The sequence below is a fragment of the Leptonychotes weddellii genome, chromosome 6 (assembly GCF_054177405.1).
Source record: "Leptonychotes weddellii isolate Sample4059 chromosome 6, ASM5417740v2, whole genome shotgun sequence".
In the NCBI taxonomy this organism is placed as follows: Eukaryota; Metazoa; Chordata; class Mammalia; order Carnivora; family Phocidae; genus Leptonychotes; species Leptonychotes weddellii.
This window is the reverse complement of record NC_138374.1, coordinates 28868781-28893489: the sequence shown is the minus strand read 5'-3', so window position 1 is coordinate 28893489 and position 24709 is coordinate 28868781. Positions and strand designations below refer to the sequence as shown.

The 24709-nt window shown below is 36.1% G+C and overlaps 1 protein-coding gene across 1 annotated transcript; it reads right to left on the bottom strand.

The window, feature by feature from the left end:
• Positions 1-461: 461 nt before the first annotated feature.
• Positions 462-753, bottom strand: LOC102738482 (ATP synthase F(0) complex subunit k, mitochondrial). Its single transcript, XM_006735728.3, has one exon. It carries the CDS (start codon positions 695-697, stop codon positions 521-523), a length of 177 nt encoding a protein of 58 aa, XP_006735791.1. The 5' UTR covers positions 698-753; the 3' UTR covers positions 462-520.
• Positions 754-24709: the final 23956 nt, after the last annotated feature.

Here is a 24709-nt window from a genome sequence, read left to right as displayed (position 1 = left end):
GTCTCTGTTTCTGGGAGTTTCTGAGGCCCAGTATCATTTCTGCCCTTTCAGTAGTTGTGTGTTCAACTTTTCCTTTCATTACAAAGGATATCAAAGCTTAATATTTTTCTAATAAATCTATTTTTGCAGACAGTTTGTTTAAAACCAAAAGAAAGACTCAATGCATGCATGATTGTTGCAATAATTAATTAAGCAAGAAGTGGTGGGTTTCTTTTTCTACCTTAGAATTCCCATTTTACTGAGTTAACTATTCTTAACAGTTTGTTTAGTATCTTCCCATATTATTTCTAGGCATTTTACACATATGAAATATCACCTTATATTTACTTTCATTTACATTTAACTGTTTTACTTAGCAGTGTTATAGAATTCTTTCCATGTTAAGATATAGAAATAGAAAAAACCTTTTTTTTTTTTCCAGGTTCATAATTTATCGTACAAATTGAGTATCACATGATGAGTTGACATTAGCTTCTCCAGGCATGGGAACTTAACAGATGAGGTACAGGTTAAAATTCATTTATGTTGCTTTCACAGCTGGTGTTTTTTTAGACCTTAACTTGAAGTATAAGATCATCAAAGCAATGCCTCCGTATGTGGCCAGTACACAATTCATTCTACCTGTGAGAGTATAAGAGTTGAAATATTTTTTGATACCAGTGAAATGGAATTGAGCATCAGTTTCTGGACCTGCCATGATTTCAATCTTGCAGAAGGCACCAATTCCGCCGGTTGTGTCCTTCAACGTACGCAGCTACCGAAAAAACCTTTTTAATAGGTACATAATATTCTATTGCATCGCATGCCCCAGTTATTTAACTAATTTCCTATTGATGAATATTCAAAGGATTTCCCAATTTCATAAGTATTACAAGACAAAGATATAAAATTCTTTCATTCATTTTGCAAATATTATTGTGCCCACACTGTGTGTGTCAGGCACTTTTCCAGGTGAGATAATTTCTGCAGTTTCTTTTTTGGGGAGGAGAAGAAATAAACAAGAAAACAAATATATGTGAACTAAATAATTTCACCTAGTAGTAAGTTCTGTGAATAAAATAAAACATAGATATTTGATAAAGAATGAAAAGTGTGGGTGTAGAACTTCTTTAGATGGGGGATCTCAGCTGTTTCTACAAGGTGACATTTGCCTAAATCCTGAGGGATACAAAGGAACCAGCCCCATGAGATCAGGGCAGAGGGAACACAGGAGCAAAGGTCCTAAGGCAATAACAACTTGGCAATTTACAGGAAAAGAAATGAGGCCAGTGTATCAGTTACAGTTCTTAGTTACACTCAGTAGAAACAAGTGTAACCGTTTAAGGAGAAAAGGAATTCACTGAAAAATACAGGGCAACTCACAGAATCTCTGGGATGGCCAGAGAAGCTATCTTGGAGACTATCTGGTAAGATGAACTCCCCAAATCCCACCATAGATCTGGTCTAGTGGGGTCTTTGCTGCTGCAGCTGCTGGTTGTTGACACTTGGCTTGCACCAACGACAATATTAACCACCGCTGGCTCTGAAATTTAAACCTACCTGCCACCATCCCCTATCCTTATTTGCAGTACCAGTGTCTAATTTAAAGCCTGTAGAAGTGACCCACTAATGTAGACCTTATATGTGTATCTTTGCACATTTGTACTAATATTTCTATAACTAAACTCCTGGAAGTGTTGGGTTTAAACAGAAGCACATCTATTTTTTTTTTTTAACTAAATCACATTCCCTAAAATGTGGTAGTGATTTACACTCCCACAACACAGTAGATGAGTAGGCCAATGTCCTCAAAGCCTTGTCAATTCCGTATTTGTGTTTTAGAGTAGTTTTGTAAATCTGGATACACCTGGGCTTGAGTCTGGCTCCATGACTTAATAATTGTGTATCATTGGGCAAATTAGTCCATTCCCTGGGTTTCATTTACCTTGTATATATGGTATGGAAGTGATAACCATGTTATCACTGCTAGTTGTCCCCTAATATCCCATTCTCCCCTTCTATATTCATAAGACCCCAATTTTTAGTTAGATCCATGGCTGTCCAGAATCAGTACCAAGCTACTAGCTTCTCTTAGTCATAGTCAGCACCAAACTCTGCAGAATGGGTGTTGCCTGTTTTTAAGACAATACTAGAGATAATAGTGAGGCACTTTTTTTTTTTTTTAAGTAGGCTCCACACCCAGCACAGAGCCCAATGCAGGGCTTGAACTCATGACTTTTGAGATGGAGACCTGATTGGAAATCAAGAATCAGACACTTAACCGACTGAGCCACCCAGGCACCCCAAATAGTGAGGCACTTTTTAAAGAAATGCTATGTCACAAGCATTCTTTATGGTACAGAGGGTAACACTGTGTAGAAAAATTCAGATATTTATGCTTCTGGGGATTGAGAATAGTCAGACTCTGAATGTGAAGAAAAATTTTAAGTATCTTAAATGATTTATTTTTTGCTTACATATCCCTTTTTTTTATAAAGATTTTATTTATTTATTTTAGAGAGAGAGAGAGAGTGAGAGAGCACGAGAGGGGGGAGGGTCAGAGGGAGAAGCAGACTCCCTGCTGAGCAGGGAGCCCGATGTGGGACTCGATCCCAGGACTCCAAGATCATGACCTGAGCCATAGGCAGTCGCTTAACCAAGAGCCACGCAGGGGCCCATTACATATCCCTTTTTATGTATGGACAAAAGTGATATATAATTCAGCTAATGTCTAAATTAAACAAAAAGTTATGTTTCAATAAATACACAATAATTCTAAGTGATAAGAAAGTATAGTCACAATTTAATTGGAAGTGGTTTTTTGTATTCTTAGATTCATTTAAAATATAAGCAGTAATGGTCTCAAATCTTCATTCCTACCATCTTCTATAGTAACAGAACTCTCAAATGTAGTAGGGCACCGGACTGCCAAAAATAAAGATTCACACTCCTTTGCGGTTAGATCATGTGACTTAGTTCTAGCCAATGATACATGAGCATAAGAGATGTGTGCACTCTCAAGTCATGCTTTTAAAAGGAAAAGTTGTGCCCTTTCCTTCTCCCTCTCCCATCCTTACTGATTAGAATCAAGATACAGTGATGAGTCATGTTAGGCCATAAACCAAGGGTAGCAAACTCAAAATGACTGAGCAATGAGACAGAAGGAGTTTAGTTCCCTGACATTGTAAGTCACCATAACAATCCTAGATTGCTTAAATCTAGGTTGTTACATAAGGGAGAAATAAATTCCTATCAAGTATAGGCTGCTGTATCCTGGGTCTCTATAACAGGAGCTGAACTTATATCCTAATGAATACAATTCTCTTCACTGAGTTGTGGTGAATATTATTAAACTAGGTAATGTATATAAAATATTTAGCAGAGGCATGTAATAAATGTGTGTTAAAGTAACTTGCTTTAAAGTCTCAAAACAAGCCATGGCAGGTTTTAAAATTTAATTAACTTTCTGTTTTTCCTTTCTTTGTGCATTTAATAAACACTAACTGAGCATTTACTATGGGCCATTTACTGTGTTTGGTTCCAGAATTGGGAACAGCTACAATAATATAGAGTAATAAAATACAATGAAAACCAGTTGCTACAGTACAAGTGTTTATTCTCCAGGAGCAGGTGTTGAGATGAAGGAAATGTCTGATGTAACTGGGTAAGAGTGAGGAGCAACCAGACATAGGGAACTCAGATACCAAAACTGGCAGTCCATCTTCACCCCACGGCCCTTTGTATAACACAGACAATAACCCTGAGCAACTTGCTTTCACCTCTCCTACCAAGAAGGCTGCACTGAGAACTAGCAGGAAATCATAACCGCAAGGATGAGTTCATAGTAAATTATCACTAGCTACTTAAGGACTGTAAACTCTGAAAGAAAAACCAAATAGGAAAACTCACACTCAGTGAAACAACTAATAACTAATATGTAAAAGTAATATTCTCAGATAGGAGGGTATTTGATACATAAAGCAAGAACAAATGACTTTTCAAAAAAAAACACAAAGATTTTAGAAATGAAAAATATAATTGCTGAGAACAAAGGCTCAGTACATGGGCTGAACAGCAGAGTAGACATAGCTGAAGATTGGTGTAGAGCGTTAGTCCATTGGGCAGCAGGAGGGAATGATAATAAGAAGAGTAGCTTACTATATATAGGGCTTACTGTCTTCAGAACATTGTTCCAAGCTATTTACAGATCTAAAACTCATATAATTCTCATAACAACCCTGTCAGGAACGCACTAGGATTAGTCCCATGGTACTGATGAGAAGCATATGGCACAGAAAGGATTATAACTCACCCAAGGTCACACATCTAGTAATTAGGAGGACCAGGCTTTGAACCCAGTGGCTGTTCCAGAGTCTTTTAAACACTAGGCTATACTGGGATGATGGAATGTTTAAAAGAAATATTGAGACATGTAAAGGATCAATCCAAAAGCATTAACGTCCATGAATTCCAGGAGGAGAGAATACAGGGAATAGAGGGGAAGAAATAACAGATAAAAGATACAGATCCTTAAATTGAAAGCATCCTTCCTAGTAGAATAAACGGGAGACATCGAACATAGTATGGTGATGTTTGAACAATTTATAGTGAAATTTTAGAGACTCCAGAATGAAAAACAATTCTGAGAGAGTAGATCGTAATTGTGTGCTTGCAGAAAAACAAAAAGTAACTATTATTTGGGGTGTAGAGTTGTTAATCAGCTTCTTTGTAGTAAACAATTCACAATGTATACATATATCAAAACTTCATGTTTTACACTATATACAATTTGATTTGTCAATTATACCTCAAAGCTTGGAAAAGAAGAGGCAGTCCAAAAAGTTATCAGACATAACCTACAAAAGGAATGAGAATCATTGAAGTCAGATTTTCATCAGCAATACTGAAATCAAGAAAAAAAAATGAGTATCTTCAAATGTTAAGAAAAAGAATTTTGAACCCAGAATTCTATAGTTACCCAAAGCATCATCCAAATTCAGTGGTGAAAAAAGAATATTTTAAGACATCTCAACGCCTCAAAAATTGATCCCCTCTGAGCAAACTGACAAAGGAGCACTTCTACAAAGGAAAGGCAGTGAAATGCAAGGAAAAAAAGGTGTACATATCATTGGTAAAATTTATTGTTAAGTAAATATTATTTGTAAAATGCTTCTCAGTAGCACTCTGGCATATATACTCTAAATGATATTGATGTCAGATTCTATTTTCCAAAAATGGACATAGGAATGCTTTCAGTTCCACATCCTTTTCCAGAAACTTGTCACTCTTCATCAAGAGGTGTAATTTATTTTCCCTCCCTTTGAAGGTGGGCAAGCTTGTGACTGCTCTGACCAATAGAGTGCACAGAAGTAATGCTATGTGACTTCTGAGAGTAGGTCATAAGCATAGAGCTTTACCCTAGCTCTCTCTTTTTGGGAAGTTTGCTTTGGCAAAACCAGCCACCGTGCAGTGAGGAAGCCCAAATTAGTTTACAAAGAGGTTGTACAGAGAAGCCAATGTGGAAAGGCAATGCACCTCCCGGCCAGCATCCACCACCAGACTTCTGAGTAAAGTCACCATCAGATGATTCTAGTGCCCAGCCTTTGAGTCTTCCAACTGAGACATGAGACATTATAGAGCAGAGGCAAGCCATCCCCTCTGTGTCCTTTCTGAATTTCTGAACCACAAAATTCATAAACATAAAAATTGGTTGTTTTAGGGACGCCTGGGTGGCTCAGTCGTTAAGTGCCTGCCTTCGGCTCAGGTCATGATTCCAGGGTCCTGGGATCGAGCCCCGCATCGGGCTCCCTGCTCGGCGGGAAGCCTGCTTCTCCCTCTCCCACTCCCCCTGCTTGTGTTCCCTCTCTAGCTGTCTCTCTCTCTGTCAAATAAATAAATAAAATCTTTAAAAAAAAAATTGGTTGTTTTATAACATTATGTTCTGGGGTAAGTTTTTCACAATCGTAGCAACTGAAACAGATATCAGTGTGGTAGGTACTATATATAGGAAAGGATACGAGGGAAGTAAAACATGATATTTTTTTTGTCATTTTGGGGAATGAAATAAATGTTGATGAACTCTAGACATGATAGAAAGAGGAATAAGCTTAATAAAGTGTTTGATAATTAAGGATAGTTATTAAGGGAAAAGATGCAGATTTAATTTTTTTAAATCAGTTTTATTCTGTTTATAAGAGACAGCTGAAAAAAATACCATAATGAAAGGTTAAATGTGAAGAAATAGTAATAAATATACCAGAGACCTAGTCTAGGAAAAGATAATATCAGACAAAATAGAGTTTAATGTGAAATTATTAACAACAAAAAAATAATTTCTTAATGATAAAGGTAATAATCCATCATCAAAATCATGACTTTTGTTTTGTCCAGCTTTATAACTCCGCATACATGTAGAAAAACTGATGTAATTATGGGGAAGAATAGACAATTTCAAACCACGGATAAAGATTTAACATACTCTGTTTCAGAAACTGATGGCTCAGCCAGAAAAAAAAGGTTATAAAAATGCTGATCTAAATTTATATGTAAATTTTAATAAATATATGTAATACTTTGAATCCAACAAAGAAAATATATTCTTTGCAAGCATACACAAAATATTTACAAAATTATGTATTGAGACACAACAGAATCTTCAACAAACACTTTAAAAACTGATAATATAGAAACAATGTTCTCTGACCAACATGAAGTGAAATTAGAAATTACTGCAAAAAGATAGCTTAAAAATTAATATGGAAAACAAAATCCTCACTTCTAAATAACCCAAGGTCCAAATAAGAAATCAAAATGGAAATTATGAAATTTTTAGAAATGGAAGGTAATGAAATCACTACTTATAAATAAATAGTGAGATGCAGCTAGTTAAAGAGGAGCTTAGAGGGAAATTTATGGTCTTTACATATTAGAACACAAGAAATATAAAAATAAATACAGTGAACACTTAATTCAGAAAGCTAAAAATAATATAGCATAAGCCCAGAGAATATAGAAGAAAATAATAAATATGAAAGTGGGATTTAATTATTTAACAAACAAAACAACAAGAGAAAAAAATAATACCACCAGAAGGTTTTTTTAAAATAATAAATAAATCAATATAAAAAGGTAGAGAAAGAGAGGGGAGGCAAACATAAAGGATCAAATGAAAAAATAGCTGTAATGGAGCTAAAAGTCCTAAAAGAGTAAAATGAATGGCTATATTCAAGAAATTTGTAAAAGCTACATGAAATATATTATTTTCTGGGAAAATATAAATCAAACAAACTTAAAAAATCTGGTCAAATAATCATTCAAAAGTCATAATCAGTATTCAAATTTCTTCTTTCTACAATAAAGATGACATTTCTAGGTAGGTTTAAAGTAGTTCTAGCAAATTTTCAAGGAACAACTAATCACTATCTTACACAAACTGTTGAAAACATTACTTTTAAAAAAAGAGGAAACTATTCAATATTCATGAGGCCATACAAAGTCAATGAAAAAAGTTATAGCCAAATTTCACTTTGGGCGTGGATGTAAACACACTATATCAACAAATTGAATCAAACACCATATTATAAAATATATACAGACCAAGTTTACATCAGACATGCAACAATGGTTCAATAACTAAAAATTCTACCAATGTAACTCACCATATTAACCAATTAAATTAAAAATAGGACAATTTAAGTAGTCAGTGAGTGAGGGAAACTGTTTGATGATATTCAAAATATATTCATGATTTAAAAAAATAATCCTTTAACAAGGTAGGATAAGAGGTAACTCCTTAATGTTGTAACTGATGTCAATGCAAAACCTCAAAAAAACATATTAATGATTAAATTTAGAAGTATTTGCATCAAAGTTAAGACATGGTATGGATGGCTTTTTGTTTTTTTGTTGTTGTTGCTGTTGTTTTACCACAACTACCACTCAGCATTCTACTGGAGACCTTAACCACCTTCAAATTGCCTTCACATGCATTTAAAATTCTCCCAGGTCTTTCTGGCTTGATAGTTCATTTCTTTTTATTGCTGAATAACATTCTACTACATGAATATACTATGGTTTGTTCATCAGCTTATTCATCTTTTGAAAGCATCTTGGTTGTTTCCAGTTTTTGGCAATTATAAATAAGGCAGATATAAAGGTTCAAATGTAGACTTTGTGTGAATATAACCCTTCAATTTATTTGGGTAAATACCTAGGAGGGCAATTCCCAGATTGTATTATAAGACTATGTTTAGCTTTGTAAAAAACTGCCAAATGGTCTTGCATAGTGCTATTTACATTCCCATCAACAATAAATGAGAGTTCCTGTTGCTCCTCATCTTCCCCAGTATTTGGTATTGTCAGTGTTTTGGGTTTGAGCAATTCTAACAAGCATGTAGTAGTATCTTATTGTTGTTTTAATTTTGTATTTCCCTAATGACATATGATGATGAAAATCTTCTGTGCTTATTTGCCATCTGTATATCTGCTCTGGTGAGGTATTTGTTCAGATTTTAGCTCATTTTTTATTTGAGTTGTTTTCTTATTATTCAACTTTAAGACTTCTTTGTATATTTGAATAAAAGTCTCTTACCAGACTTTTATAAAAAATTTTTTGGCAAATATTTTGCAAATATTTTCTCACAGACTGTGGCTTTTTTTTCATTTTTTTTTTTTAACAGTGTGTTTCACAGAGTAGAAGTTTCAAATTTTAATGAAGTCCAACTTACCAAGTTTTTCTTTCATGGATCATGCTTTTGGTGTTGTATCTAAAAAGTCATTGCCAAACCCAATGTCAACTGGATTTTCTCCTGGATCATCTTCTAGAGTTTTTATACTTTCAAATTTTGTATTTAGATCTATTATGCATTTTGATTTGTAAGTCGTGAAAGGTATAAGCATCTTTGAGGCTAAAGAGCGGAACAGAGATTCAGAAGCTGCAGGGTACTAGGGAGACAGGATGGAGTTAGAGACTGGTACGTGGAGAAACTATCTAAATACAATGAACTTTTATAAGAAACCACCTGAAAGCCATATCCAAGGAGTAAGGACAAAAAAGTAAATCATCTTTAACAAAGCCTTAAACCAAGCCTAGACAGTATTAAGATGATCTACTTGCACTATATCTGCCTGCCAGGAGAAAATTTAACTGGCTCAAGAAAAAGATAGTGTCATTCAAAACATTTACATTTTAATACACAATGTCTGGCATCCAGTAAAAATTATGAGGCATGTTATAAAAGGGTCCACATAACCAAAAAACAGGTTAAAAACAGATGGCAGAAATATCCCCACAGATGATTTATATATTGGAGTTATTAGAGAACTTAAAAACAATAATTAATATAGTCAAGAAAATGGTGAAAAATACAGAGAATTTCAATGGACACTTAAAGCCTGTTAAAAAGATCAACTGGTGATCTGGGACTGAAGTTATAACTAAAATTATGAAGTAAATAGATGGATTTAATAAGAGATTGAACACATCAAAACAGGTTAACTAGAAGACATGTAAATAGAAAGTTTCAAGATTAAAGTACAAAGAGAAAAGAATGAAAAATACAGAACAAGGATAAGAATACATAGAACATGGTGAAGGGTTCTAACTTGGGTGTATATCTCAAAAGAGAGAATAGAATAGTAGCAATATTTCAGAACATATTGACTGAGATTTTTCCACAATTGATAAGGTATTAAATCACAGATTTGAGAAGCTCCAAGAATCTTAGTAGAATAATTAAAAAGAATATGATACCTGGGATCATCAGAGTCAAAGACTCCCTTCACCCCGCATAAAGAATCTTAAAAGCAACCTGAGAAAAATAAGATGTTATTTTCAAAGGAGCAGCAAATGACTTTCCAATGGAACCAATGGAAGTCAGAAGGAATGGATTGAAACCTTTAAGTTGTTAAAAAAAAACTATCTATAAAGCTAGAATTCTATAACCAGCAAAAATATTCTTCAAAAGTAAAGCAAAGTAACAAAATTAAACCAAAATACTTTTTTAGCCTTTCTCTCCCAAAGCTGAGAGAATGTATTGCAGGCAGACTTTCAGCACAAGAAATACTGAAGGGAGTTGTTTAGAGAAAAGAAAAATGGCCCAAAAGGAATAACAGAAATGCAGAAATAGTTCTGAGGAGGATAAATACGTGGTTATATAAAAGTGAATGTTGACTTTATAAAATAACAATAATAAATCTTTGGGTTTAAAATACATAGAGGGGCACCTGAGTGGCTCAGTGGGTTGAGCATTGGACTCTTGATCTCAGCTTGATCTCATGGTTGTGAGTTTGAGCCCTGCATCAGGCTCCTTGCCGTGCATGGAGCAAGGAAAAAAAAAATTTAAATATATAGAGAATGAAAACTATCACAACAAAAGGACACAATGGGAGAGTAAATGGATATAAAATGTGAAAAGTGCTTTCATTGTTTGTGAAAAGGTAAATTTCAGAGATACTCTAATCACTCTAATCAGTCCAGAGGGCATAATGTAATCTCTGTGGTAAACACTAAATGACTGATTAGAAGCTGTATAATCAGGAAAGTAATAAGAAAGAATAAATAATAAAAACACTTGAGTCACGTAAAAGAAGAAAAGAATTAGTAAATGAATTAGTAAACTGTGAGGAAAGAATGAGGTACAGAGAGGTGCCTGGCTGGCTCAGTCGGTAGAGCATGAGACTCTTGATCTTGGGGTTGTGAGTTCGAGCCCCATGTTGGGTGTAGAGATTACTTAAAAATAAAATCTTTAAAAAATAATGAGGTACAGACAAGCAAAAAGATACAAATGTATATAAGAGTATAAGAGACATTTATTTACTAATAAAGTGGAAAGGTATTACATATTGTCTAATATACATGTAATTGTAGTTGTAATTCCAGAAAGAGGGGCAAGAGAGAATGGGACAGAAACAGCGCTTGGAGAGATCACGGCTGAGATTTTCCCAAGGTGAAAAGTGGTTCCCAGCCTCAGAGCAGTCTCCACTGATTTCCTCCTTTTGGTATTCTCCTCCCACGTGTGGTTTCCTCCCGCATTGTAGAGGGCTGATCTGCATAACCAATAAGATTGTGGAAATGATGGAGTGGGACTTCAAGGCAAGGCCATAAAAGACATGTGCTTTCTCTCTTGCTCTCTCAGATCACTTTCTCTGAGAAACTACCATGTCATGAAGACGTTCAAGCAGCTCTATAGTGACACATGTGGCAAGGGACTGAGGTCCACTGCCAGCAACCAGTATGCACTTGGTAGACATGAGTAAGCTACGTTGGGAGCAGATCTTCCAGGCCTCGTTAAACTTTCAGATAACTACATTCCTGGCTGACATCTTATATTTAACCTCAGGAGAGACCCTGAGTTAAAACCATCAAGCTAGGCCACTTCCAGATTTCTCACTCACATGAACTATATGAGATCATACATGTTGATTGAATTATGCCACTAAGTTTGGGGTAATTTGCTACACAGAAACAAACAACACACACAGATTGCTGAGGCCAGGAAGTGGAGTTTTGCTATAATGAAAACATAAAATATGGAGTGGCTTTGGAACTAGGCAGTCAGGGGTACCTGGGTTAGGGAAAGCAGGAAGAGCCTTTATGTGTCTGTTGGTAGAAGCCTGATGGCCTTCATGGAGACAGCAGGCAGGGACTTAACTGAAAGTGACCTGACGTCTACTGAATGTTGAAAAAAGTGGATCCTAGCTGTGTAGAAATAAAGTTTAGCAAACAAGTGAGTGTAGTAACATGGAAGTTAGAAAACATATCAAATAAGCTGGGTGATCTAGCTAAGGAGAAATTTCAGGCCAAGAATTGGGAGTGCCTTATTTCTTCTTTTTTCTTGTAGTAAAATATAAAAGGGGAGACATAAACCAAAGGTAAACTGTTTTAAAAAGTGGGTGAGGAGAGTCAGAAATCATTGAATTAAAAATTCCCAGCCTTGGGTGCCTGGGTGGCTCAGTCGGTTAAGCGACTGCCTTCGGCTCAGGTCATAATCCCAGAGTCCTGGGATCGAGTCCCACATCGGGCTCCCGGCTCAGCAGGGAGCCTGCTTCTCCCTCTGACCCTATCCCCTCTCATGCTGTTTCTCTCTCTCAAATAAATAAATAAAATCTTTAAAAAAAAAAAATTCCCAGCCTCTCCAAATGACACATAATGCTAAAATTAAGAAATCGCTTCCAAGCAAAGTTCAAACCCAAGGCACTTTCAGAAAACATGGTATAATAATGAAGTTAAAAGTATTACGGTAAGGGATGCCTGGGTGGCTCAGTCAGTTAAGTGTCTGACTTTGGCTCAGGTCATGGTCACAGGGTCCTGGGGATTGAGTCCTGCTTGGCAGGGAGGCTGCTTGTCCCTCTTCCTCTGCCCCCTGCTCATGCTCTCTTTCAGTCTCTCTCTCAAATAAATAAATAAATAAATAAATAAATAAATAAATATTTTTTTAAAAAGTATTACTGTAAAATCCTTTTGAAGGTCTCAGAATGGTGCAAGGTGATGTCTTAGTGACATTCAGGCAGAGAAAAGGGATTATATGAAGCTTCAGTGTGTTTCTCCTTAGCAGTATCAGTAGAAGCCCAAGGTAAAGAAGGGCTTACTTCAAAGAGATTTGTGGTGTATCCTTTGTTTAATGGAGTAAACTCCAATAGCATCCACAGCATATCCACAAAGATGAAAAGGAACAGTACTCAAGGAGACCCATGCATACCTGGACCTGATCTAGGTATAGAATTTTGGACTTTGAACTCATGCTGTAATGGGATGAATCTTTTGAGGATGAGTGTGTGTTGCATATGAGAGGGAGAGGGGGTAGAATGTGGTGACCAGCCACCAAGATGGCCTCTAGTGATTCTTGTCTCTCAGTATTAACACACTTGTGTAGTCCCCTCCCACATTGAATATATAACCAATAGGATATTGTAGAAATAAGGAAGTGTGACTTCTGAGACTGTGTCATAAAACACAATGCACCTTCCGTCTTGTGTTCTCTTGGATCACTTGCTTTAGTGGAAGCTTGCTGCCATGCAGGGAAGGGCACTTAACTGGCCCTATGGACAGGTCCATGTGACATTGCATTGAGTACTGTTCTTTTTCATCTGAAGCTATGTGAACTAAAGAGATAAGTTATCTGCCCCTTCCATGTCAAACATAGAATGGTTGTTACAGCAGAGGTTAAGTGCTATAAATGCTTTTGTTCAGAAAGGAGAAAATGGGCACAACACATAGTCCACAGCAATTCTGAAATCAAATTGGCCAGAAGATAGTCTGAAAACAGACTACATTCATGTGGACACTTGACTTATGAAAAAAAAAAAGTTCTATAGAACAGTAATGAAAGGTCTGTCTTTTCAATAAATAATGTTGGGCAAATTGGAAATCTCCATGGCAAACAAATGAAGCAACTTCTACTTCTAAATGTGAAAAGTAAGCAATAACACTTCTAGAAGGTAATACATGAAAAACATTTTCTTTCTTGGGGTGGGGACACAATTCTTTCGTTAAAAAATTGAGATATAATTGACATATAACATTATGTTAGTTTCAGGTGTATAATATAATGATTTGATATATGTATATACTGTGAAATGATCACCCCAATAAGTCTAATTAACATTTATTACTACACATAGTTACAAATTTTTTTCTTTTGATGAAAACTTTTAGGATCTACTCTCTTAGAAACTTTCGAATATACAATACAGTATTATTAATTGCAGTCGTGCTGTATATTACATCCCCAGGGCTTATTTATCTTTTAACTTGAAGCTTGTACCCTTTGACCACTTTCACCTATTTCACCCAACCCCCCGGCCCCCATCTCTGACAACCACAATACATTGTTTGTATCTATGAGTTCAGTGGATTCTTTTTAATTCTACATGTAAGTGAGATTATACAATATTTGTCTTTCTCTGTCTGACATACTTCACTCAGCATAATGCCCTCAAAGTTCATCCACATTGTCACAAATGGCAGGATTTCCTTCTTTTTAATGGGTGAATAATATTCCATTGTATATGTATACCACATTTTCTTTTTCCATTCATCCATTAATGGACACTTAGGTTGTCTCCATGTCTTGGCTATTGTCAACAATGCTGCAATGAACATGAGGGTGAAGATATCTTTTTGAGTTAATGTTTTCATTTCTTTCAGATAAATACTCAGAAGAATTGCTGGGTCATATGGTAGTTCTGTATTTCATCTTTTGGGGAACCTCCATACTGCTTTCCACAGTGGCTACAGCAAATTACATTCCCAACAACAGTGCGCTAGTGTTCCCCTTTTTCCACATCCTCACATAATTCTTAAACAACATAAAAAAAGACCCTAACTCTAAAAGAAAATACCAGTAAGTTGGACTATGTTAAAATTTAAAAGTTCTATTCATCAAAAGATATCACTAAAGGAAATCCTGCCATTTTTAACAACATGAATGAACCTGAAAGACATTATGTTAAGTGAAATAAATCAGTCACAGAAGGACAAATACTGCCTGGTTCCTCTTATAAGAGACATCTAAGGGGCACCTGGGTGGCTCAGTCGGTTAAGCGTCTGCCTTCGGCTCAGGTCATGATCCCGGGGTCCTGGGATCGAACCCTGCGTTGGGCTCCCTGCTCCATGGGGAGCCTGCTTCTCTCTCTCCCTCTGCCTGCCGCTCTGCCTACCTGTGCTCTTTCTCTGTCTGTCAAATAAATAAATAAAATCTTTAAAAAAGAGAGAGAGAGACATCTAAAACCGTCAAATATATAGAATTAGAATGGTGGTTACCATGGGATGAGGGGAGGGAGTTGTTCAATGAGTACAAAGCTATACAGTTATACAAGATGTGTAAGTTCCAGAGATTTGCTGTACAACATAGTGGCTATAGTTGACAATATGGTATTAAAAATTTGTTGAGAGTAGATATCATGTTGAGTGTTCTTAAACTACAAAAGAATGTAGGGAAACCTTTGAAGGTGATGGATATGTTCATTACTTTGATTGTGGTGATAGTAACATGAGTGTATACATAATGTCCGAAGTCACCAAATTGTATACATACGTTGTGTGCAGTTTTTTGTACACCAGTTATACTTCAATAAAGCTGTGGGGAAAGGGAGATTGAAAATAATCCATGAAGGATGAGAATATATTTGTAACACATTTAATCTACAAAGAACTCATATCCAAAATACTGTATAAAGAACTCCGATAAATCAGTAAGACATACAACCAAATAAAAAAGTGGGCAAAAACTTAGACATCTCACAAAAGAGAATCAAGCTAGCGAATAAATATATATAAAGATGCTCAATCTCGTAATTAAAGAGTAGAATACAAATCCAACCACAATGACAAATATTAATGTACATATGAAACCATTAGTACTCTCATACATTCCTAGTCAGAATGCAAATTAGTGGAATCATTTGGTGATGATTTGGCAAAGTATGCTAAAAATAAATATACACAATCATATCATGTAGCCAGTCCACGCCTAGGTATATATATCCCACATAAATGTATGCACATATGCAACAGAAGACATGTATAAGAATGTTTATTGCAACCTTATTTGTGATTATTCCATATTGGAAGCTGTCTAACTGTCCATCAGCAGGAAGAAGGATAAATATAACATGATATATTCATACACTATAATACTTCACAGTTATTTAAAATTGTTATCTATTGCTACACAAGAAAATGGATGACATGTTGAATGAATAAATACATACAAGCACAGATCATACTCTATGATAACATTTATATAAGGTTACAAAACAAGCTGAACTAATTTATGGGGACTGTAAGTCAGGAAAATGATTACCTCTTGGGAGGGGGAAGTGTGTGGAGATTAGGAGAGGGCATGAGGGAGTTTCTTGGATGCTGACAATTTTTTTTACTTCTGTGGTGATTACGTGGGTGTTTTTGCTTTGAGAAAATTCGTTGCACTATACATATGAGATTTTTCCACTTCTCTATATTAGAAAAAACATTTCATTAAAATTTTTATTTTAAAGATTTTATTTATTTATTTGACAGAGAGAGATAGTGAGAGCAGGAACACAAGCAGGGGGAGTGGGAGAGGGAGAAGCAGGCTTCCCGCTGAGCAGGGAGTCCAATGTGAGGCTCGATCCCAGAACCCTGGGATCATGACCCGAGCCCGGAGCGAAGGTGGATGCTTAAAGACTGAGCCACCCAGGCGCCCCTCATTAAAATGTTTTAAATGAACTCACTCTTCCTAGGACAACAACTACATAAAAACACCAATTCTTGGCAGCCATGTCATGGCAGATGCCCTGATAATAGTTGCTGGTTCTGCTATTTGCTTGTCCCTGAGGAATCATGTTTTCCCTGGTCTCCAGTTGAGTTTCTTACTTTTCCACCAGATCGACAATATTTTAAAAACATTTTTAAATCTAAGTAGCATTTTTCAGGACTTGGTACTGGGAGATGTTTCTCTACACATATAATCTATAAAAAATTTTTTCAGAAGATGTTAAATTATTTGAATTCAACAATCTATTTTCTCTGAAGTCAGATTCAATACCTTTATGAAAACATTGGTGTTTCTTCTATAAAAGCTGGCCATTGAAGCATGATTCTATCAAAATACAACTCTCCTACAAATGTGACTACGAGGATGACCATGAAAACACTGGCTCTGCAAAAATCCTCTCTTTCCAGATAAATATGCTGCATTAAGATATTGAATCAAACAAATGTTTTTGTAGTCGCCATATTCCTCCCAAAGAGAAAGAAAAAGACAATTAACAAGCCAAGTTTCTATTTTAAGATTATTTATTATTCCAGGTCAAAGACTTTTCTAACAACTGGAATATGAACAGGGCAGCATTAAAATGGATATAGTTAACTTTCTGTGGAATATTATTTACTGGAGATGAATTAAAGAATATTAAAACTTACTGGAAGTGTTTTCTTTGAAGCAAGACTGTAACAGTTTACTACTAATGAAAAATACAGTCTGAGTCATGAAAAAGAGATGGAATTATTTGGCAATGTAGGAGGATAGAAGAAAAGATTTGACATGACTTACAACTTACCCTTCTCACTATTTCCCCATCCTCATATAAAATCAGAGATATTTAAACAGCTGGAAAAAATGTACACAGAATAAACATACAACTTAATGATGGCACCATTGACACATGGTTTTTTTTTTTTTATTTTTTTATTGTTATGACACATGGTTTTTAAGATTTCACTTTCTAGAAATCATTAAACATTACTTCATTTTCTGTTGTTTTTTTTTTAAAGATTTTATTTATTTATTCATGAGAGACAGAGAGAGAGAGAGAGGCAGAGGGAGAAGCAGGCTCCCAAGGAGCAGGAAGCCCGATGCGGGACTCGATCCCAGGACCCTGAGATCATGACCTGAGCCGAAGGCAGATGCTTAACCATCTGAGCCACCCAGGCGCCCTCATTTTCTGTTTTTTATTTTAAATCAAATTTTATCCATTTTGGGGTAGTGTTTAGGTATTTTTCAATAGCTTATTATCACTTACTACTCAAAGATTTATATCCACATGATAGGCAGGTTAAATGTTTATATATTTTTTAAATTGTGCTTTGCATGCTGTTTTGTGACATATGATAAATGTTTAATATTTAAGGTTCCTGTTTTCAAAATTTCATTGATCTTGAAAATTTTAAAGAAAATACTCACCCTAATACCCACATTTCAATACTATGTGAAGTGAAATGCAATCCTATTTATAGGGTCATTTTGTCCTGGTTTTGGAATCATTAGATTGTATGGTATTGATTCTAGGAAATGTGTTAAGACTTTCTTTATGTCTTAAGTTGTGTTCAAGTTTTGTAAACACTCCATTTGTTCATTCTTAGCTCTTAAGTGCAGGAATGTATAAATTAGATCAAGCCTGCTGATATCCTCGCTAATTTTTTTCGGCTTGTCCTATCAGTTTCTTAAATATTTGTATTTATTTGTCAGAGAGAGAGAGAGACAGAGGGCACAAGCTGGGGGAGAAGCAGGCAGAGGGAGAAACAGGCTCCCTGCTGAGCAAGGAACCCAGTGTGGGACTTGATCCCAGCATTCTGAGATCATGACCTGAGCTGAAGGCAGACCCTTAACCCACTGAGCCACCCAGGCCCTGCTTGCCCTATCAGTTTCTGATATAGATGTATTAAAACCTCCTTTTATGATTGTGGATTTCTCAATGTTTTTTTTTTCTTTTCATTTTTTTCTTTGTTCTGTCCCTTGATTTTATTTTTTTGTTCTTTTTTTTTATTAATAAGTTTCAGAAGTAGAATTTAGTGATTTGTCAGTTACATATAATACCCAGTGCTCATTACATCAAGTGCCCTCCTTAATGCCCATCACCCAGTTACCCCATCCCCCCACCCATCTCCTCTCCAGCAACCCTCAGTTTGTTCCCTAGAGTTCAGCATCTCTTATGGTTTGCCTCCCTCTCAATTTTCATCTTATTTTATTTTTTCTCCCCTTCCCCTCTGTTCATCTGTTTTGTTTCTTTAATTCCACATATGAGTGAAATCATATGGTATTTGTCTTTCTCTGACTCAGTGTTTTTCTTTTAATTGTTAGCTTTTGCTTTATAAATTCTAACCTTACGTTGTTAGGTATAAGTAAGTTCAGGATTGTGACACCTTCTTAGCTGGTTGTTCCTTTTACTATTAATATGTAGTGACTCTTTTAAATTTCTATTATAGCTTCTGTCTTTAAATTCTATTTTGGGCTCAATATTTTAAACCTATCTTCCTTTAGTATTTTCTTGGTGTATCTTCCTATTCTTTACTTTCAAACTTTATGATTTTAAGTTTTCTCTTGTAAGCAGCATAGAGATGGAATTTATTTTTGTGATGTATTCTGAAAATCTGTCTTCCAATATCTAAGCTTAATCTACTGAAATGATTATTGATATATTTGGACTTATTTTTGTTTACCCTAGTACTTGCATTTTTGATTTATCAACTTTTACCATTGTATGTCTCTCTCTTTTTTTATGTTGAATTGAAAAAAATTTACTGTCTTTTTATTCTTTTCTTGGTTTGGAAACTATAGCATATTTGTCTATTCTTTTAATAGTGGCCTTCATTTTTATTTTTATTTTTATTTTTTTTTAAAGATTTTATTTATTTTTTGACAGAGACAGAGACAGAGAGAGAGGGAACACAAGCAGGGGGAGTGGGAGAGGGAGAAGCAAGTAGCCTTCATTTTTAAAGTACATACATATGTACATATGTATAAAATTTTCTGACAATGTCTAGAATTACTCAATATTTCCATCTTCTGAATACAACATGACCTTATTCACTGAACACCAAATCCAACTCCAAACCCTGTAATTCTTGTATAAATTTTCAGCTTCAACTTTTTTCAAAGATAAGAAATTGTTTTTTTGAAGAGTTCATTAATTTATAGACATATTTTGTAAGTTTCAGAACTCACCATTTTGTTAAATCTCATACCTCCTCTACTTACCTTCTGGCTAAAGTTCATTCTTTGAATAGTACTTTTAAGGAGTAAATTAACTTAATCTTCATATGATGGCAATTATTTTTATTTTGCCCTCATTATAATAGTTTACCTAGTTATGAAGCCCTAGGTTGATAGTCAATGTCTCTTAATACTTCAAAAGATTAAGCTATTGTCTTATGGCATCTACTATAGAAATGAAAAGTTTGTTTTTAGTATGTCATTTATATTTAATCTGTCTTTTCTAGCTGAAAATTTTAAACAATTTTCTCTGTACTTTTGACATTCTTAAATTTCACTATGGTGTGCCTAGGTATGTTTTTATTTATCCTACTGACTGCTTGTAACATATTTTAAAATGAAGGACTCTTAGATATGTTCAATTAAAAAAAAAGTTTAGCTTTTGTCTGTTCAAATGCTGCTTTTCCACCATTAACACATTTGTATACTTCTGGTACTTTTCTAATGGATGTATGTTGGAGATTTTATTTATTTATTTGACAGAGAGAGGACAAGCAGGGGGAGCTGCAGGCAGAGGAAAGCTGTCTGCTGAGCAAGGAGCCCCATGTGGGACTCGATCCCAGGACCCTGGGATCATGACCTAAGCTGAAGGCAGACACTTACCCCACTGAGCCACCCAGGAATCCCTGTTGGGGACAATCAATCTCCATGTGTGTTAACTGCTCTTTCATGTATTTTAATGTATTTATCTCCCTTTTCTGCATTTTGGGAAAATTCCTCAGGGCTATCTTCACATTTATTCTCTTTTCTGTTGTAGCCACTGTAGACTTTATCCAGGCTGTAACATACATTTCAGTGGCTGTTCCAGGATTTTCTCATTGTATTTTTAAAAAAGATTTATTAATTTATTTGAGAGAGAGAGAGAGCATGAGCAGGAGGGGCAGAGGGAGAGGGTAAGAGAACCTCAAGCAGACTCCCCACTGAGTGCAGAGCCCCACCCTGGATGGCCTGATGCGGGGCTTGATCCCAGGACCCTGAGATCAGGACCTGAGCTGAAGTTGTATGCTTAACTGACTGAACCACCCAGGTGCCCCTGCCTGTTCTTTTTAATAACATCATTTCTTCGTTTACTTTTGTGAGGCAGTTCATTTCCTTTCAGAGTGAATTGACGTTCTAAAATTTGATTTTGTATGTTAATGTCATAGCATTAGATTACTTTATGGAATTTAGAATTTAATTTAAATCAGTGGGAAGTTTATTTTTTGTTATTCCCCTCCCCTCTCCTCTCTCTCTCTTCTCTGTCTAGTTATTTTGAAGCTGTCTTTCTGAGCCTACCCCAGCCCATGGGGAAACAAGAGTTTATATTACAGGTTGTGGGTCTTCTGTTCCAGAGTAAGTTGAGGCTATCACAGTTCCCCATAGAGCCAATGGATGATTTTGTTTTGTTCTTGGAACTTCCTGGATTTTCTTGTTCTTTCTTACGTTTAGGACTTACATTTCCTATTTCCTAGTTTCTATGTCTTCCTCTTTATTGTGAGGAAGCATTATTTTAGTGAAGCATCACTTTCTTGGTAAAGAGTACAAGCGAGGTAAATTTTGGAGAATTTGCTTGATTCCACTCTTATGTTTAATTGATAGTTTGATTATAGAACGCTGTGTTGGAAAAAAAATGTTAAAGGTATTTAGAATTCGAAGGTATTACTCCATTATGGACTAGCTATTTGTGTTATTGTTGAGAAGAATGATTCTATTTTTATTCACAGTCTTTTGCATGTGACCTGCTTTTTCTCTCAGAAAGATTTTAGGCTTTTCATATCCTGAATTTTACAGTGATGTATCTTGGTGTGTCATTGTGGTGGGCATTCAGTGAGTAAATTCAGGATGGAAATTCATGTCCTTCAGTTCTGAGACATTTTCTTGTATTATTTATTTAATCATTCTTTCTTATTTCTCTTTTTTCATTTTCTAGAACTTCTATTAATTGAATGTTAGATTTTAATTTTTTATGTTTTCTACTTTTTAATTCTTTTTTTTTTAAGGATTTTATTTATTTAGGGCGCTTGGGTGGCTCAGTTGGTTAAGCGACTGCCTTCGGCTCAGGTCGTGATCCTGGAGTCCTGGGATCGAGTCCCACATCGGGCTCCCTGCTCAGCGGGGAGCCTGCTTCTCCCTCTGACCCTCCCCCCTCTCATGTACTCTCTCTCTCATTCTCGCTCTCTCAAATAAATAAATCTTTAAAAAAAAAGATTTTATTTATTTATTTGGCAGAGAGAGACACAGTGAGAGAAGGAACACAAGCAAGGGGAGTGGGAGAGGGAGAAGCAGGCTTCCCTCTGAGCAGGGAGCCCAATGTGGGGCTCGATCCCACGACCCTGGGATCATGACCTGAGCTGAAGGCAGACTCTTAACAACTGAGCCACTCAGGCGCCACCATCTACTTTTTAATTCTTAATTTTTTTCTATTTGGGGGAGACTTTTTTACAATTTTATTTTCAAAACTGATTATTGACTATTTTACAGCATACTTTAAATTTTCAAGAGCTGGGGCACCTGGGTGGCTCAGTCGTTAAGCATCTGCCTTTGGCTCAAGTCATGATCCCAGGGTCCTGGAATTGAGCCCTGCCTCGGGCTCCCTGCTCCATGGGAAGTTGGGGAGGGAGAAGCAGGCTTCCCGCAGAGCCCCTCCAATGCAGGGCTCTATCCCACGACCCTGGGATCATAACCTGAGCCGAAGGCAGTCACTTAACAACTGAGCCCCCAGGCGCCCCAATAAATAAAAATTAAAAAAAATTTTTTTTTCAAGAGCTCCTTCTTAGCCTCAGGATATCCCCTTCTCACAGTATTTCTGTTCTTCTTTCATAGATGCAATATCTTTTCTTATCTATCTGGGGATATTATACTTGCTTTTGTTTTGTTTTGCTTTCTTCTGCTTGCTGCACCAACTTTCTTCAGAGTTACTTTCTTGTTTTTTTTTTTTTTTGAGAGAGAGAGAGAGAAACAGCATGAGAGGGGATAGGGTCAGAAGGAAAAGCAGGCTCCCCGCCGAGCCGGGAGCCCGATGTGGGACTCGATCCCAGGACTCCGGGATCATGACCTGAGCCGAAGGCAGTCGCTTAACCAACTGAGCCACCCAGGCGCCCCTGTTTTTGTTTTTTTGTTACAAAAAAAAGTCTATATTTTTTAGAGCCTTTTCTTGAATTCCTGGTTATCTTTGGCTCCCAACAGTTTATATTTAAAAGTGAGGCAATTAGGGCGCCTGGGTGGCTCAGTTGGTTAAGCGACTGCCTTCGGCTCAGGTCATGATCCCAGGGTCCTGGGATCGAGTCCCACATCGGGTTCCCTGCTCTGCGGGGAGCCTGCTTCTCCCTCTCCCCCTCCCCCTGCTGGTGTTCCCTCTCTCGCTGTGTCTTTCTCTGTCAAATAAATAAATAAAATCTTTAAAAAAAAAAAATAAATAAAAAATAAAAGTGAGGCAATTAGTTAAACATTGATTGGATTGGTTATTAACTAATAGGCTTTATTGTGGAGTCCTAGAGTTTTATTGGCAGATCCCTAAATATCAATCTCTGCAAGTATTTTTCTTGAATTCTTTCATTTAACCTGAGAGGAAAAGGGCAGTGGTATGATTTCATATGGGCATCTTTTTCATTTAAATCTCATGGATCTTTGCCTTTTGTCCTAAGAATCAATTTGCATATCCTTGGTTTCTTGGGTTTGAGGAACATTGGCCATCATGGTGATAGGATGAGTTAAAGTGAAGACCTGTGTTCCATGGACACATCTCTTACTCTCAGTTGACTAGTAAATGCAAAACTGTTTGTCAAGATAGCGTCTCCCTTTTCTGTTGTGGTCCAGTTGTCCCTCCAGGTTTCCTCACCTGTTAGGAGCTCTATTAAATAAAAAATGGCTAGTTATGGGGTCACCTTCAGTTTCCCTCTCTTCACTTTATGCCAACCTTAAAAAATACTTTACTCTGGAAAATGTAGAAATATAATGCTATAACTACTTTTATTGTATGTATTAAACTTACAGAATTCTACTGTTTTTTCTCAGATGGCAATTTACCCAATCCCAGAGTATAAATCATGATTGGTTTAAATCAATCACAACAATCCTGTTTTCCTTTGTCATTCCCTTTGTTCTAAAGGGGAGTATGTGACTCAATCTTGGCCAATGAAATATAAGAAGTTTATTGGAAGTGATTCTCCTCCCTGATAAGAGAAGACAGACATTTTTTGCTTCTGTCTTTTAATATTTCTACATTTTTTCAATGATTTCTTGTTCTTGCTTTGGATACTAACTTCCCTCATATCTTTAAATATAGTTAGCATGTTTATTTTAAAGTCTAGTCTGTTTTAATTATTCTTTTTCAGATGGTATATGTTATTTGCTTTGATACATTTCTTCCTGTTAATTTTTCTTCTCACAAGTCTTGGGAGCTTATGTTCCTCTTTCAGGTGATGTGTATTTGGGTCAGATTGAAAACCAGGCCCTAGTTAATGTGTTCCCATTACTGAGTGTCACTTGTTGTGTGTTTTAAAGTGAGAGGAATGGAAGAACCCAGAGCTGAGAATCAGGTGCCCAAAGCCACTGCTGAGCACTGTTGCCAACCCATTAAGCCCATTACATCATGAACAACTATTTCCTTTTTGCTGATTAGCCTTAAGTTCACCACAGTAATTCTTGTTACTGCCTTTCTTTCTTACTAATAAAGAATTCTTTGTTTTTTCTGAGCAACAGCAAGGCAGGTCAAACATTTCTGAGATTATTTGCTCTTAACAGATAAGATTTCTATCAGTTTTCTTTTATCATTACAGTGATCATGCAATTATCATCCAAATTGAGATACTTTTGACTGAAAAAGTAAGAGCTAGGGAAAACAGGTATAAATCAGGGCTTTTTTTGGCAAACTGAGTTGCCTGGTCCCTCTATTCAACATTGATAAACCTCATGTCTGAGGACAGAGGCAAGTATTTGTACCTTAGAGCACTTAGAAGACATTCCAAGATGTTTATTGAACTCTGGGCCACTCTTGTGATTTATATTGTGATAGTATCACTTGTCTCGTCCATCTCTCTGAGGCATTCTGAATCTATTCTTATATCAAGCCTAGCTGTGTTTTTGTGTACCTTTATGTTCATCCACATGCTCTCCTCTGTGTGTTCAGCTTCCAGTCAAAACCTTTCTCTATATATCTATAAAGTTTTAGAATAGAGCTTTCCCTTCTTCCTTGCATTTAATACTTTCCTCTTAAACAAGTTATGCTCTTCCTATTGCTATAGTATACTCTTAAATCCTAGTCTATCCTGGCCATCCAG